The sequence below is a fragment of the Cydia strobilella genome, chromosome 7 (assembly GCF_947568885.1).
Source record: "Cydia strobilella chromosome 7, ilCydStro3.1, whole genome shotgun sequence".
NCBI lineage: Eukaryota > Metazoa > Arthropoda > Insecta > Lepidoptera > Tortricidae > Cydia > Cydia strobilella.
In genome coordinates, this window is record NC_086047.1 from 18256790 (window position 1) to 18272720 (window position 15931).

Sequence of the window (15931 nt, forward strand, 5' to 3'; positions counted from 1 at the left end):
ACATCCACTAGTTTATTAATTCGTGATACTAAATGACGATACATCAAACTATAATATATAATATTTTTTTATAACCCTCACCCTAAACTTGGTAGTGTATCTAATTTCTAATAATGCACACATTTTTAGTCATTAGTTGTTTTTTTTTGGATACAGAATGATTGCTCTATTAGGCACTGCACCGCCGAGGCCGAGGCTAGAAAGCAGGATTTTTTTCCAACCTTAGGGACATGAAAAAAAACGAATAGAATGTGCCCTTTTATTTATTTTTATTACAAATTACAGAAACATAAAAGATTTGATGATTTAATTGTAAACACCCGTAAAAATCTTCTCTTTCCTCACTTTGATAAAATAGTAAAAAGGTCTGTTGGCCTCGAATGTTTTTCTGGTTAAAATTAATGACAACAATGAAACTTCCACCGCTGAAACAAAATATGTTAAATACAATTATTTCCTAATTTTTAAGAACTATATTATTTGATATATTGCATATATTGTCCCGATTGCATATATATTGTCAATTAAATCATTTGCACTTAAATATAAATAAGTGTAACATAATAACGTTCAGTAGAAAAAAACAATTTATTAACTACGACTACCTTATAAACAACGTGTCATTATGTAGAGTTTCTACCATTAAAGATTTAGGTATTTATTTGGATAGCAAATTATTATTCAGCGACCACACCGACAACTTAATAAATAGAGCCTTTAGGTTACTTGGGTTCATCTTGAGAACTTGTAAAGAATTCAAAGAAGCTATCACCTTGCTGACACTCTTCAACTCGCTAGTTAGACCAATTCTGGAATATGGATCAACAGTATGGAACCCTAGCTATAAATGTTATATTCATAGTATTGAAAGAATTCAAAAGAAGCTCATCAAACATTTAAAATATAAAAACCTTGTGTCAACTCAACCGCTTAACCTGAATAAACTGGTGTCTCTTGAAAGCCGGCGCACATTAAAAGATCAAATATTTTTGTATAAAGTATTAAGAAATTTAATTGACTCCCCTTATTTGTTAAGTAGACTTAGCTTTAAAACTCCCCGCTTGAACACACGGCGTAGCGATAAATTATTTTGTATTCCCTTTACTAAAAAGAAATACAAATCAAACTCCTTTCTGATAAGAGCTTGCAGATTTAATAATGATATTTTCTCAAAAATTGATATATTTAATGACTCCTTGTCTAAATTTAAACGTCAAGTACTTTTGGTTTTAAATAAACAAACGAATTAAAGACACTGTAACTTTACACTTAATTGCAAATGTAATGTATAAAAATAGTTTTATCTTCATTAATTTAGCCCCTGTCCTAATTCGACCCTCGTTGTTAATCTTTAAGTTTAGTTATCCTGTATTTTGTTTTTCTTTAATGAGCTATTAAGTGGTGGCAACTGTCCTGGTTTATGAATTATGTATAAGACACTAGTTATAAGAAACATGTACCGTTTGTGCCCAAATAAACATTAAAACATTAAAACATTAAAACATATATATTTTGTAAAAATTTTGAAAACATCAAGAGTAACGCAGGAGACAGAAAAAGCAATTGGTTAATCTACATTTTTCAATAAGAAATATAATTTAAAAAACCTTATACGTATTTACGTTTTGTCGGGATGTATTATAAATTCAATATACGCGATATAATCCGTTTTCATAGTTTTATTTCATCACCTAACGTATTTATAAAATTTTATAGCGGGACTCAGTTATTTGAATAACGTACGTAACTTTGAATAAATGAGTCCTGCCAAGTTTATTGTTCCGATATCTGCTCGGGGCTTTGGTGTACGAGATATTCATAAATGCAATATACCTAATATGTCTAAATTAAAGAATCAATTTCATTCTAACGGATCGTTTTGGAATTGCAAAAAGTAACTATTTTGACTGGGCAGTAGGTACGATTCTGTTTTGTTTGGGGGTGCATCAACTATTTCTCGTTGTAACATTCTATCCCGTTCTCCAGGAGACAATATTTGCAGTTTTTAAGAAGAAATGTCGGGTTCTACTATCATGTTTAGTGACCATTATGAGAATGGCTTTTACAGTACATATGGAGCTATTTTACCGCACTAGTACGATAATGAGCACATTACGCATCTATGTCGCAAAATGTCTATGCGGAAATTCTAAAGAAAAAAAAGATTTGTTCAATAAAACAATTGAAAGATTGCAACAGAAATCTATATTATTTTAAAAAATACTTTTTGCACAAATCACTCAGTGTTACCTAAGAAAACAAAAACAATAAGGCACTTGCAGGTTGAACATGTTTTGAAGTGTTTACGGCACCTCATTTTGAAGTACTCAAAATATATCCATCTTGAAGATTTATAAACAAACTATGTTAATAGATAGACGAGATTAATACAATCACTGCCGACCCACTAGATGAATACTGTGATTTTTGTGTTCTTAGGCTTTTTACAGCTACAAAACGGAAAAAAACTTGTGACGTAGCTCGAACTCGCGCTGGCATTGAACGTGTTAACATTATTAACAGTAAATCATTGAAGTATTTTGTCATCTAATTTGTACCTACAAATGTACCAGTAAAGATTTTTTCCTTTCTAACTTTAATAAAATAATAAAATGGTTTATTCGCGTTAAATATTTTTGTTGATAAAATCTTTATTACTGACGAAAGCTCCATCCCTGAAACAACATATAGATATTTAATGTTTATTAATTTTGTATCCATGAAAAGAAGTAAAATAAAACTACAAAAATGTTCAAAGTGTGCCAAGAGTAACGCAGGAGACAGGAAAAGTTTAGCTAAACTCCCTTTTCACACATATTGTATATTTAAATATTACTTATTGCATTTATGCAAGTATTATAGAATGGACCATCAACATCTTACTCGTACTAGAAAGATTCTCGTACTATTCTATTCTATTATATTCTAAAGAGATACTTACAAAAAATATTTTCAATACAATATATTTTATTTCAGACCTATTAGTGTTAGTGTACATTCCCTTAAGCCTATGTTAGTTATACCTATACTAACATATAATAACTTATTAAACTAAGCCTCTGGATCCCATCTGTACATTGTCCCAATGTTTCCAGAAGGCGCAAGCAGGCGACTCTAACACAAGGCAGACGAGGCTGTTTCGGAATCAGATGCAAAGAAAAAATACCCCCTGCATACAAACTTCTATCCTGGTTACTTTGTATCTGCAGCTAACTGTATAGTCAAGGGCATTAATATATATACATTCCCAGTTTCAAAAATATGAATAGGCTCTTACACCTTAGACAATAAAGTCGTGTTCACATATTTTGAGCCATTTGTCTGGATCGATATTTTTGCCTTCGACTGTACCACTATTGTCTCTCGGACAACGGGACAGAATAACAACCCAAAAAGTTGATCCGCCCAAAGTCAATGTAACGGATAAGGACACACGAATTTTTAGCGACATAGATTTGAGAGATGATTATGCACTTGTACCTTTTTAAATCTTTTAACTGTTACCTACACTAAAAACACAATCTCAACAACAACTTAATTAAACCGGGATCAATTACCAATTAATCAACGTGGTAATCGGCTAGTGTGATGGGCACCTTTGCGCCGGGGACAACTCGTGGGGGACTTTTTGACTAGGCTTAAGTTTAGTCAAGTTTATTGAATTGTTTTTGTTTTTGTATTGACATTTATTGGATTTATAAAATAACGCAACAATATTAATCAATAGTAGATTTCAGATATTGAATGTAAATTATCAGTACCTGAACTATACACAACAGGGCTATAACCGCGAAAATATAAGTTCGCAAATTGAGGGCATGGGAGTAAAAGAGAAAAATCTCCACAATTTGCGAATTTCGATTTTTGCGGTAGGCCCCCAGTCCCCAGGGGGTAAATAAATTAGAAGAAGACGAACAATTTATTGCCACAGCAATAAACTCAAACAACATTTAGGTTTTACACTAATACATAAAATAAACTTAACATAGATAGTATTTATTAATGAGTTTAATAACAATAATTTACGAATATAAACGAAACAAAAGAAATGTCTTAGCTATGTGCTATATATATTTTCAGCCGGCCTGAATTGTGTCGTCTCGCTCTCACTAATACATATGTGGACAAGTCTGAGCGAAATGAACCCGAGAATGACAGCTAAAACTGATATGATTCCAAATATTTTTTATTTTTATTTATTTGGGGCATCAACAGCAATACAAAAAGTATTGCTGTTGATGCCCCAAATATATATAATATAATTAATGAGCTGTCTCAAATGGTCCGCCATATTATACCTTGAATACTCCCCCAACCGTACAAGTGTAAGTGAGATTTAAAAAAAATAACGGCGAGGACGTGATGCAACATTCAACAAGTCATTATTATTCACATCGACGGTTTTAAAATTTACCTCCGACGTTTCTCGAATGGCTTTGACCCCGTGGTCTCGGTGGTGGTTGTTGTCGGAACTTAATTTTACGCGATTGTTGTGAATAATAACGAGTAAAAATCGTGAAAGTTTAAATCAGTTATTCATCAAATCGTTAAGAATCACTCAATTTTAAAAATTTATCAATTTTATTGAAATGCTAGTTTTTATGTTAATATCTCCTGCGTTACTCTTAACAGTAAAATTTTAACAAATAAGCCACTATTCCTTCGCAGACTAACTATGCTAATCAGTAATCACCACAGCCTTATAAGATTTTGTCTGTTTCTCTGTTGTCTCCTGAGCTACGAGACAGAAAAACAACATACAACTGTCCATGTCCGTTGTATTTCTACATCTTCTTTTTGGTTTTAGACCAATCGGTTTTTAGGTTCATTGTACCTTGGTACCTATTAAAACTAAGTACCTAGTTGAACGAGTACCATACATAAACGTAGTATTTTTAGGCCATCCTGTAGTTAAAATTGGTCAGGCTAATCAGGTCCATACGTGTAACATAAAGTACTCACCAGAAGCAGCAGCGGCCTCTGTGCCGTTTTCGTTTACGTCTATAACTGCCTTTTGTATGGCTTTCGATACGTATAAGTGATTGTCCCCTGTCACTATTTCGTTTAAACCGGATTTATGGGTTTTTAACATTTGATTTAATCCCAACTGAAACGAATGATTATTTTAGTCCGTTGCGTTGTTTTAAAGATCTAAGCATACATAGGGACAGACGGACGGACAGACAGCGGAAAGCGACTTTGTTTTATACTATGTAGTGATTTTGAACACCGCGTCAAGCGGGACGTTTTAGAAACTCAAAATGCCATACAAAATGAGACTTAACGATGCAAATATCACTACCTACGTCACGTTACGCTCCCACTTATCCGGGCTTAACCGGTTAAACCGTTAACCTTTTCGACGCTGTGTCAAACACAAAAGCTGTCACTCAGACGCCACGTCACCGAATTGTCAAAATTGAAATTGAACTTTATGCACATGCACGTAGATCTAAGTTGCTCTGTGGTCTTTGACAGATTAATCGGTCTTTATTGGCGTCCAAATTGTACTGGTAAGTGGTAACCATGGCAACACCAGGTTTAACCGGTTAACCCCGGGTTAGTGAGATGGTGCAAGTGTCGAAAAGGGATACAGTCATCGACCCTACATGGATTTCCGATGGATGGTTGAGTTTGATTTTAGGCATTTTTATTCCAAGGTCATCAAAAGCATACCTTCTCATATGAAACTTTCAGATCTAATTCCGTAGTAGTTTTAAACTTCGGAATGGACAGTATTACATTCTCCACTCGCATTTTGTTAATAGCAGTTTGCATCAAGTCTGGGGCTAGTTTTAATTTGTATAGCAGCAACGGCAACCCATCCTTCGTATTTGGTAGGAATATAATAAATGATGCTTGTCCTCCGACGTAGGGGATTTCTATCATCTGTAAAGTGAAAAGCGAGGTTTTGACTAGCAAGAACTTGCGATTTTCATTACATTGCGGTATCTGATAAACATTTTGAATGCAGTTTATCTTAGTAGTCGGCCATGTAACGTAAATTGCATGTAGGGTTGCCATATGGGAGAATTAAATGTCCTAATAAAAATCCTGACACCACCCTAAAAATCTGGACATTTCTTGTCAGAGATTTGGCGTAGCTTGAACGACGCCCCGGCGACGCGCTGCGCTCTGCGGTGTACTGTATCGTGAGGTCTTTCTTAAAAATCCGGACACTTGCCAAGTCCGGCCGCAATCCGGACAGAGGTTCAAAAATCCTGACATGTCCGGACAAATCCGGACGTATGGCAACCCTAATTGCATGCAAGTTCTTGCTAAAGTGGAAAAAGTAATCGAAATTTGAGCGCAATTTTAAAATTTTATATGCGCACGAAATAACATGTAAGCTCCCTCCACACTCGTGCGCGAATCGCGGCGCGAAGCCGTGAACGCGAGTGCGGAGGGCTTAAGGCTTTTTCTAAATCCCGTAGGATACCAGACAAAGATATTGTACTAACTAAAAGCTTTAACAGACGGGCGTACCGGATCGCGACCTAGATCCGGACAGCAGCATATCTTGCTCCCACTTATAGCTGCGTCGTTAAAGGACGTACGACGAACCACCTTCCACTCGATCGAACAGGCTTTGGATCGGACCAAGGTCACGAAAGAAAGAAATATACTGAGTAGACCAAGGTCGCGGTCCGGTACGACCGTCTGTTTCGACTTTAAAATATCATGTCATGTTTGCCTGTTTTTGAAATGGACTAGTGTTGTGCTAAAACCGATAATCATCGCAAATCGTGAGTACTCCTGTATTTTTTTTCTTTCAGAGATATTTATTGTTGTAGTATGTGTATTGTGTAAGTGTACTCGCTTAATATATAACCTTAATTCTTCAGTAATAAAACACATTTATTCGAGAATTGTTGTTTGCTTACTATCCGCAGGCCGCCACCCTTATATGGCGACCCTGCCAGGATAGTAGTTGTTGTAATTTTGGTCGCGGGTCCTTAAATTTATCAGTTGAGAGAAAATCTGAGAGTTACTAATGGAAATTAGACTTTACAGTAATATACTTTGACAAGACAACTTTGTTAGGAGAAAAAGGCGCGAAATTCAAAATGTGTGGGGTAGATCGATTCTTCGCGCCTAAATTTTTCAAATGTGCCGCCGTTTTCTACTAACAAATTCTGGCTTGTCAGTGTATATGTACTGTTCTTGCCTGACAATCGAGCGCATCGTTTTTAGTATATTTGTATTTGCCCTCCCTCGTCATCATAGGAACCTTGCGTTTGTCAGTAGCTGTATAAAAATCTCGCATTGCGATGTCGTGGAATTGATTCATCCAGTTACCCTGAAATGAGAAAAAACGAATCACGTATTTCAGCTGAGTTCGAACAGGAAAATTAAGAAACCTACCTTGTGCACGTTTGAATACAAAGAGAATGAATGACAGAGAAATAAAGATGTTTGTTCTCGCCTTGCCCTTACAGTAGCAATAAAGCAATATTTTTTGATTCAAGTTTTTATCGCCGACTGTAGTTTTATTTTAACAGGCAACTAGTACTCATCGCGATAATTGTAACAAACCCAAGCACAATTAGGTTGCTTTGTTTTATCACAGAATCCCTATGGCCACCTCCTGTCTTCATCATCAGATCAGCTCGAAGGTACCATAATATTGCATTGTCATATGAAAATTTTCAGTTTCATCGGGAACTGGAATTGGAAAGTGGGTAAAATTTAACTTGTAAGATTGGACAGACAGACAGACAACGGGACAGATGAAACTAAATAAAAGCTTGTAAAATAGCCAGACTCGACGATACTCACCCTAATACAATTATACCAGTGTCAGAGTGCTAATTATTATATAGGTCAATTTTGATTTTGTTGTCGATTTTCTTTTTCGTTTCGTCGATTTGTATAAAATTTGGCTGGTATAGAATTTTAATTTGAGACAAAGTTATCAATTTGAATAAATATGTATGTATGTAATTTTCTGTTCGAAGATTTTTTAGGACATTACAATTTGACAAAAAAATCGTTAACAATAAAAACCGGCCAACCGCGCACGAAGGTTCCGTACCATTACGGAAAAAAAAGCAAAGAAATCACGTTTGTTGTATGGGAGCCCCATTTAAATATTTATATTATGCTGTTTTTAGTATTTGTTGTTATAGCGGCAACAGAAATACATCATCTGTGAAAATTTCAACAGTCTAGCTATCACGGTATGAGATACAGCCTGGTGACAGACAGACAGACGGACGGACAGACGGACAGCGGAGTCTTAGTAATAGGGTTCCGTTTTTACCCTTTGGGTACGGAACCCTAAAAAGGGTCCATATGTGCTGTGCTGTGCATGCTATAATATGATTATCAAATTGTATACAAACCGAAAAATACACCGCGTTGACTAGTATCACCGAAGCTTGCGGAGAAATACTATTTGGCGTTATTATTTCCGGAATCAGATTTTTTGTTTTATCTTTTACCTGGAAGTAAAATCGATATTAAAGCCATAAAAGGTAGAATTGACATGATAGTTATCGATCCGAATCATAAATTTGCGATGTACGTACACCTACAGTCTGGCAAAAAAGAGTAGAAATTAAAAAGTGGCAACACAGTAGTGTCGTCCCGTTTTTCTTAGATTGATTTGAAAGGGACGACACTACAGCAGGGACCGGCCCGCTATCCCTTATCGGGGTTTTATAAGGGTATTGCATAAGGCTTAACTCACCATACCCTTTGCCAGACGAAACCCTTTGTTTTGCTTTTAAAAACTCTTATATAAAGCTACCACATTTGAGTAATCGGTAGCCCAAATACCCTTACAAAACCCTTATCATCCGCTCATGACCTTGCATATTGCTTATAAGGGTCAGCCTTATAAAGGGCTTCCCTTTTAGCATATAAGCGTGCTAATTTAAGTCGTCTACCTTGATCATAAAGCACACATTACTTCGAATCCGAGCGATCGTCGGCGGCGACGGCGGCGTTCTTTGACTAGGCACGTATTTTCTTTCCTTTTCATACACTACCGTAGATATATACTAATCCTGTCTCTTTCACGCAAAGGGAAACCTTTATAAAAAGCGCTTATAGATAAGGGTAACCCTTATTAAGGGCTAGCCTTATTTTTGGTTAGCTTTTCGGTAAGGGTTAGTCAAAGGTAAGGGTATGAATGGGCTTGCAGTTCAAAAGGGAAAGTCTTTCAATGTGTTAGCCGTGTTTAAGTGTTGCCCATTGAAAGGGTTTTATCGCGGAAAGGGTTGTCCGGTCCCTGCACTACAGTGTTGCCACTTTTTAATTTCTACTCTTTTTTGCCAGACTACAATACCCTTTAAACTGTGAGATCATTGTATCATTGGCATGGACTGCTGTTGGGTTGGACAAATCGTTGGATATTTCCTAGTTGGATACTTACAGAGGTATTTTTTAAGAAATAGCTAAGTAGTGGAAAAGGAAATCTACTTAAAAAAGAATATTTTTTTAATGGCAGTGAACTATTTAAATAAAAGTAGCACTATTTTATTTACCCAGTTATTAATTTTACGGGCCACTTTATCGGGTTTATTCATGTTAATTATTTTGACGGTAGATTTGAAAATTTCCTTAGCATCGCGTTTGAATTCGGATTTTAGCGTGTGATTTTTGGAGACGTATATTCTACTGCAAACTGTTAATTTCACACCAGACAGTGATTTCAGTCCAGACAGTAAGGATGTGAAGCTTTTTTGTAGCTGCGGACAACACAAACATAACAACATAAACAATTAATACAAAGAAGTAAACAATCCAGCGCGGTAGGCTTCCATTGCACTTATCTACTAAGATCAGGATTACCTTAACTATAAGGGGTTATATCTATTATAAAACCGATATTTGAATGATCATTCTAAAAGGGCCCACTGATTATCAGTCCGCCGGACGATATCAGCCTGTCAGTTAGAACACAAAATTCGACAGTTCCGAACAACTGACAGGCTGATGTCGTCCGGCGGACTGGTAATCAGTGGGCATCTTAATATCGGTTTGAATGTCAGTGCACGTTCGAATTAGGCTGTATTTTTTAAAACGCGTTCTCTCGCTCCGTGCATCCGCACAAGACAGCGGAGCCACTTAATATCTTTTTATGGGCCGTATTGTATGGACTTTAGCTCTCCGCTTCCTTTCGGCAAGCCAAAAGTAGAAACTTATGCGATAGTTTAGATATCCCTTTCTTAAAGAAAAGACAATCAAAGTAGTTACCTCCTCCCTCGATCTTACGCCAATAGCCTCCTCTAACTGACGTTGACAAGTGCCTGTTGCCCCTAAAGCTAGCTTTCCCAGTGGCATTAGCGCCGAAATGGGTGAACAGACAAAACTCTTGCCTGGTTCAGCAATGGCGCCATTCTGTAACATTTGTATAAGTAAATATATAACAGCCAGCCTTTGAGTTAGTTGACAATTAATCTACGCCATAACGACACGTCTACATCGTCTAAAAGATCTGTGCCATTGTCAAGCTCAAGCGGGCGTTTTTTCGAGCCTATAACCAATTACCATACCAGCACCACCAAAAACCCATTTTGAAAACCATAATAAAATTTAGAACCCATTTATGAGTCGAAAATGTTCGTTCACAGTCTACCGCACTAGTCATTAAGGCATATTTTTATTCTTTGACATTGATATATTTAAGGAAGTCTCTGTAGTACGGAACAGGGTTATATACTACTGTTATGTACTCACCATTTTTTTTTTTTTTTACCCATGGGAAATCCGTTAAGGATCCCACCCGGCCCGGGAGAGGACGGGTGGGTATGTCCGACTCGCACGGACTAAAACCCCTGGGGTGTTCCGACGCTCGCTTTTGGGCGGGGTTACGGGAACAACTTTGCATACCTCCGAGACTGTTATGTACTCAGAGTTTTGAATGATTCACGGTTAGTTTCACTAGACTTATATTGACCGGGAGTCTAGTGTTATGTACTCACCAAAGCCAATCGTTGTCTTAAAGATCCCTCCAAATTAAGTGGATAATCTCTTGAGTCATACAAGGTATCCTGATAAGCGAGTCCATTCTCATCTGAGGAACTTCCAAAATAATAGTCATCGTCATCATCATCACATATTACTCTACTTACCAGTACCAGCAAAATACCTGAAATGTTTGTCAAGTGGTCAAGTCATCCGTCCTTGAACTACCTTTAGAAGGTAAAGTACGCTATTAGATTTTTTCCCATGTAGCAAAATGACGTCATTTGACGTTATTTTGCTACCTGGGTTTTTTGTATTAAAAACAAATAAAACTGGAAAGGGAACTAAACCTGATTGGGAATTTTAACTATAAAACTCCCGTGAGACAAAACGGGACACGCCGCGCCCTCGACCAGTGAAGACGTGTCGTTGCTCCGTGAAGACGGTCCTCGTAAATTGGACCGAAACATGTCGAGCTATTCGACTTAATAATGACCCGTTTTTAAAATAATCTTATTGGGAATAATCCAGTTTCCTCGCAATGTTTTTACTTACCATTGGTTAAAATACGTATCATATTTTTATAACGATTAATGTATTCTTAGCCCAGTCATATATTAAAAATTATAGATTACAATAGCACGTCCATATTATTTTAGAATATTAAAAAAAATTACAGAGGGCTGCTCAGTTATTTATTGTGGTACATAATCATGTTCAAGAAATATTAAATTGGAAAACCATTTTATTATTCAATTAATTTGGCTGCTTATTGATTTCGCGTGATAAAAATAATTAACTTACAACATTCAGTGAGTGACGGTATAATAAAAGGCATTGGGATATTGTTTTTTTTTGTTGAGTAATATGTTGCAGCGAGGTTCCTTAGGCTACGGTATTTGCCTTCCATTATGCTCGTTTTTTCTTGTTTGCCTAATGTCTTGCTGGGATGCAGCATAATTTTTTTAAACTATTTAAAAAAAAATGGCGCCATATTGCCCATAATTGGGAAAAATATTTTTTTATGTTGAAACCACATGTTGCAAAGATATATGTAACTTCGTATAAGATAAGTAAAGTCTAAGGAAAATACGTGCCTCAGAAAATCAAGAAAATGTATGCTCGAACAGATGGCGCTATACCTTTGGCCTATACTCGTGTAGATGGCGTTGGCGACACCGTTTAATATTTAACAAAACGTGGCGTTCTAAAAAAAACAAAAAAATCACTTATCCACGTATAAGTTGGTCAAACAAATCTTGTCAATAGAAAAAGGCGCGAAATTCAAATTTTCTATGGGACGATATCCCTTCGCGCCTAGATTTGATAAATTTGTCGCCTTTTTCTACTGACAAGAATTGCTTGACCAACTATATACTTACAATTTATATTATTTTGATAATTTTATTTATTTTTAACCGACTTCAATTTCATAGAAGGAGGAGGTTCTGTATTCGGTTGTGGCTATTTTTTTTTTTTTTTATGTATGTTCACCGATTATTCCGAGACCCGTGGTCCGATTTGCGTAATTCTTTTTTTGTTCGAAAGGAGCTACTTCCAAGTTGGTCCCATATTAATCTAGTTCTGATCTGATGATGGGATCCCTGAGGAATTGAGGGAACTCCTCAATTTTTAAAGGCACATGTATGGTGATTTGGGTGGTTTCATAAGCAACTTGAGCATTTTCTCTCGAAAACGACCAATTTGATGAAGTGGACCTGATGATGATGATTGTTTTGAAGATAGTGATGATGATTTTTTTAATGTAGGATGTTCAGCGATTACTCCGAGACCCGTGGTCCGACTTGAACAATTCTTTTTTTGTTTGAAAGGAACTACCTCCAAGGTGGTCCCACATTAATCTGGTGCTGTTCTGATGATGGGATCCATGAGGAATTGAGGGAACTCCTCAATTTTTAAAGGCACATGTATGGTGATTTGGTCGTTTTCTTAAGCAACTTGAGGATTTTTTCTCGAAAACCACCAATTTGATGAAGTGGAGCTGATGATGATGATTGTTTTGATGATAATGATTTAAGCGATTACTCCGGCACCCATGATCCGATTTGAGTTATTCTTTTTCTGTTTGAAAGAAGTTACCTCTCCAAGGTGTTTTCGTAATATTTTTGGTTTTGATCTGATGATGGAATCCGTGAGGAATTGAGGGAAGGAGGAGGTCGGGGAATGGCTGTTGAAGGGTTGGTGGTTTAGGGTCGAGGGGTTCAGTGATCAGGGGTTGATGTGCTTTGAGGTTGAGTGATCGGGGGGTTTGAGGGATTGGGTCAGTGGCGGGGCGGAGAATGGATTTAGTGATTCTGATTATTTAATAAAGTTTACGAATTTACAGTTAAACATGATTATGTTTTTCATTCATGCGTCACGCTCTTAACAATGTCTTAAAACTAAAAATGGAAAAATAAAAACTTTTATAAAAAAAAGATAAACCGACTTCAAAAAGGATGAAATAATATATTATCCTTTTTAGGGTTCCGTGTTTAAGTATATGCGTTACCAACTGATATGTTTGAAGTCGGTGCCAAACCAAGTACTCCAAGTAGTAACAATACCAGTCAAAAATAATCAGCTTTATATCTATAAATCCCATTACAACTGTACAAATATTATAAACGTGAAAGCAATTATGACTGCCTCTTTGTTACCTTTTCATGGCTAAACAACTGAACCGCTTTAGCTGAAATTTTGCATGAAGGTTCCTTGAATTGTTTTATATTTTGAAATGTAGTCCTCTGGATAAGCGACAGAAAATAACTCAGTCCCAATCCCACACTTGCGTGCTATGACTGTTTAAGAATTAGTAAGAAATGCTCTTTAAAAAAATACGACGACAAAACGTATTAGATTTACACTAACGTGCCGACAAGCATGGTACGAACTGCGCCAAGAAGGTTCAACCGTGTGTTCTGTTCTGAGGTATACAGAAAGTTCGTTTATTGTCGTCGTGTACGCTGCGTCTTACATAGGCGAACACTCGCGAACGCGAAGCGAAGCGACGCGGCACGGCGTGGCCGGCCCAAGGCGTTCGCGTTCGCAACGAGATCGCCCACGTAGGACACTTCTATATCTATGTATCTTTATCGAATTGCACTGCAAAATTACTATGAATATATGGTTTAAAATTTGGCTTGGCACCGACTTCAAACATATCAGTTGGTAACGCATATACTTAAACACGGAACCCTAAAAAGGATAATATATTATTTCATCCTTTTTGAAGTTGGTTTATCTTTTTTTTATAAAAGTTTTTATAATTATTAGTTTTAATCCTGTGTCGAAAGATGGCATTGAATTTACTGTGACTACTCAATTTACTAAGACACTACCTAACCCTCTATACATACACTCTATTCTCTTATTTAATTTTTGTGTCTTTCATTGAACACGTCGAAAACATAAAAGATGAATAGGACATTGAATTTTTAGCGCGCAAAGTAGTAGAAATCTTATAGTTATCTTATCAATGAAATTACTACATTGTATAAAACAAAGTCGCTTCCTGCTGTCTGTCTGTCCCTATGCATGCTTAGATCATTAAAACTACGCAACGAATTTTGATGCGGTTTTTTTTAATAAGTAGATAATAATAGATACAGCGATTCAAAAGTAATATACTCCAAAATTTCTCTTAAACGTTCCATAATTGGTGCCGTTACTGAATTCTGAAAGCATAAAAACATTTAGAAGACGATGATTATTCTGCTTAAATTTACGACCCAATTTATTTTAAAAATGGTGCCTTTAGTGTAAAGTGTGTCAAATTGTAGCCAGATTTTAATAAACATTAATAAAATAAAAATTAAATTATTTTATTTTTATAGTTTGTCAAGCAAATCTTGTTAGTAGAAAAAGGCGGCAAATTTATCAAATCTAGGCGCAAAATGATATCGTCCCATAGAAAATTTGAATTTCGCTCCCTTTTCTACTGACGAGATTTGCTTGATCAACTATATTTAATTAAATTAATATTCAGGGACAAAATTATATATACTCTGGCAAACCCCATTTTTTCGGCACGAAAATTCATAATCATAATAATCATAATATTATGATTATGAATTTTCATTATTCAAATCAATTCAAATTTTTTATAGAAAGACAAGCCTGCGTGCCTACATTTTTTAAACTTGCCGCCTTTTTGTACTGACGGAAATGCCTTGCCAAACTATGTATAATTTTATTAGCAAGCGGACTTAACTTACCGGTTTACATCACTATTTACGTTTGTTACTGGTAACACTGCGGATATCCGCCATTGTCCCGGTCAATCAATGTCAAATTGAAAATAAATGATTTGGGAGTGATGAAACAAAACACCGAAATAAAATTTATTTGATTTTACGGACACAAAACTCATGATTGTTACATAAAAACACCATAAATTTGTATTTAGCGTAAAGTGACTAAGACACATTCGCGAGTGCTACACGTTTATTGATCGTTTCTGAGTTTAAGAATCGATGATGATACTAAGCGAGATTTTTGCTGAAGATTTGATGAGCACAGTGATAAGATATGGCCTATATCTTGGCGCAGCTTTTCAACTGATGTGTCTACTGGCCTGTATTACTTTGACCGACGAACAGTGTGAGCCGATTGTTTATGAAAGGGTAATTAATTTAATGTTTATGCATTCCCTTATTGGAGTTCCTAAGAGCTTTCACGACAATTCCACAGATATATAAAACTTTAATATTGTTGAACAGTGAAATAATAAATATTTGAATTTAGTCTGGCCTCCTGAGGCTCCTTGTACAATTTTTTTGTATTCCACAATCAGGGACCTATTGCATAATTTGCATAGAAAATCACTAATAGTATTAGATTGTATTTTATCAATATCTTGCAATAGGCCCCTGTTTTGAACTTTTATTGTTCTAAATTCAAAACAAAAGGAGGAGGATAAAAAAATGCAAATAGAAATTATGTAGTTCTATTTTGTGCAAGCTGCTTTTTAATTTCTAACGAAAGAGTGTAGCTAAATATGGTGGACATTTAATAT

General features: G+C 36.0%; 1 protein-coding gene and 1 long non-coding RNA gene across 2 annotated transcripts; both read right to left on the reverse strand.

Annotated features, from left to right (window-relative positions):
* Positions 1-252: 252 nt before the first annotated feature.
* Positions 253-9692, reverse strand: LOC134742838 (antichymotrypsin-2-like). The gene is made up of 6 exons (XM_063676023.1): positions 9492-9692; positions 8346-8444; positions 7169-7300; positions 5677-5889; positions 4963-5107; positions 253-425 (listed from the first exon to the last, which is right to left on the reverse strand). Exons 1-6 carry the CDS (start codon positions 9531-9533, stop codon positions 307-309), a joined length of 750 nt encoding a protein of 249 aa, XP_063532093.1. The 5' UTR covers positions 9534-9692; the 3' UTR covers positions 253-306.
* Positions 9693-10209: 517 nt separating this feature from the next.
* Positions 10210-11551, reverse strand: LOC134742840 (uncharacterized). The gene is made up of 3 exons (XR_010127971.1): positions 11470-11551; positions 10932-11098; positions 10210-10347 (listed from the first exon to the last, which is right to left on the reverse strand). It is a non-coding gene; the product is annotated as an uncharacterized LOC134742840 (long non-coding RNA).
* Between the last annotated feature and the right edge of the window lie 4380 nt (positions 11552-15931).

Excerpts from the sequence above, each read along its gene's own strand:
- LOC134742838 (XM_063676023.1), bottom strand. The coding sequence starts at position 9,533 with ATGAATAAACCCGATAAAGTGGCCCGTAAAATTAATAACTGG. Across the intron at positions 5,890-7,168 it reads ACGATGCGCTCGATTGTCAG|ATGATAGAAATCCCCTACGT; the intron begins GCAAGAACAGTA and ends TTCACTTTACAG. Across the intron at positions 426-4,962 it reads AGAGGCCGCTGCTGCTTCTG|CGGTGGAAGTTTCATTGTTG; the intron begins GTGAGTACTTTA and ends ATTTTGTTTCAG.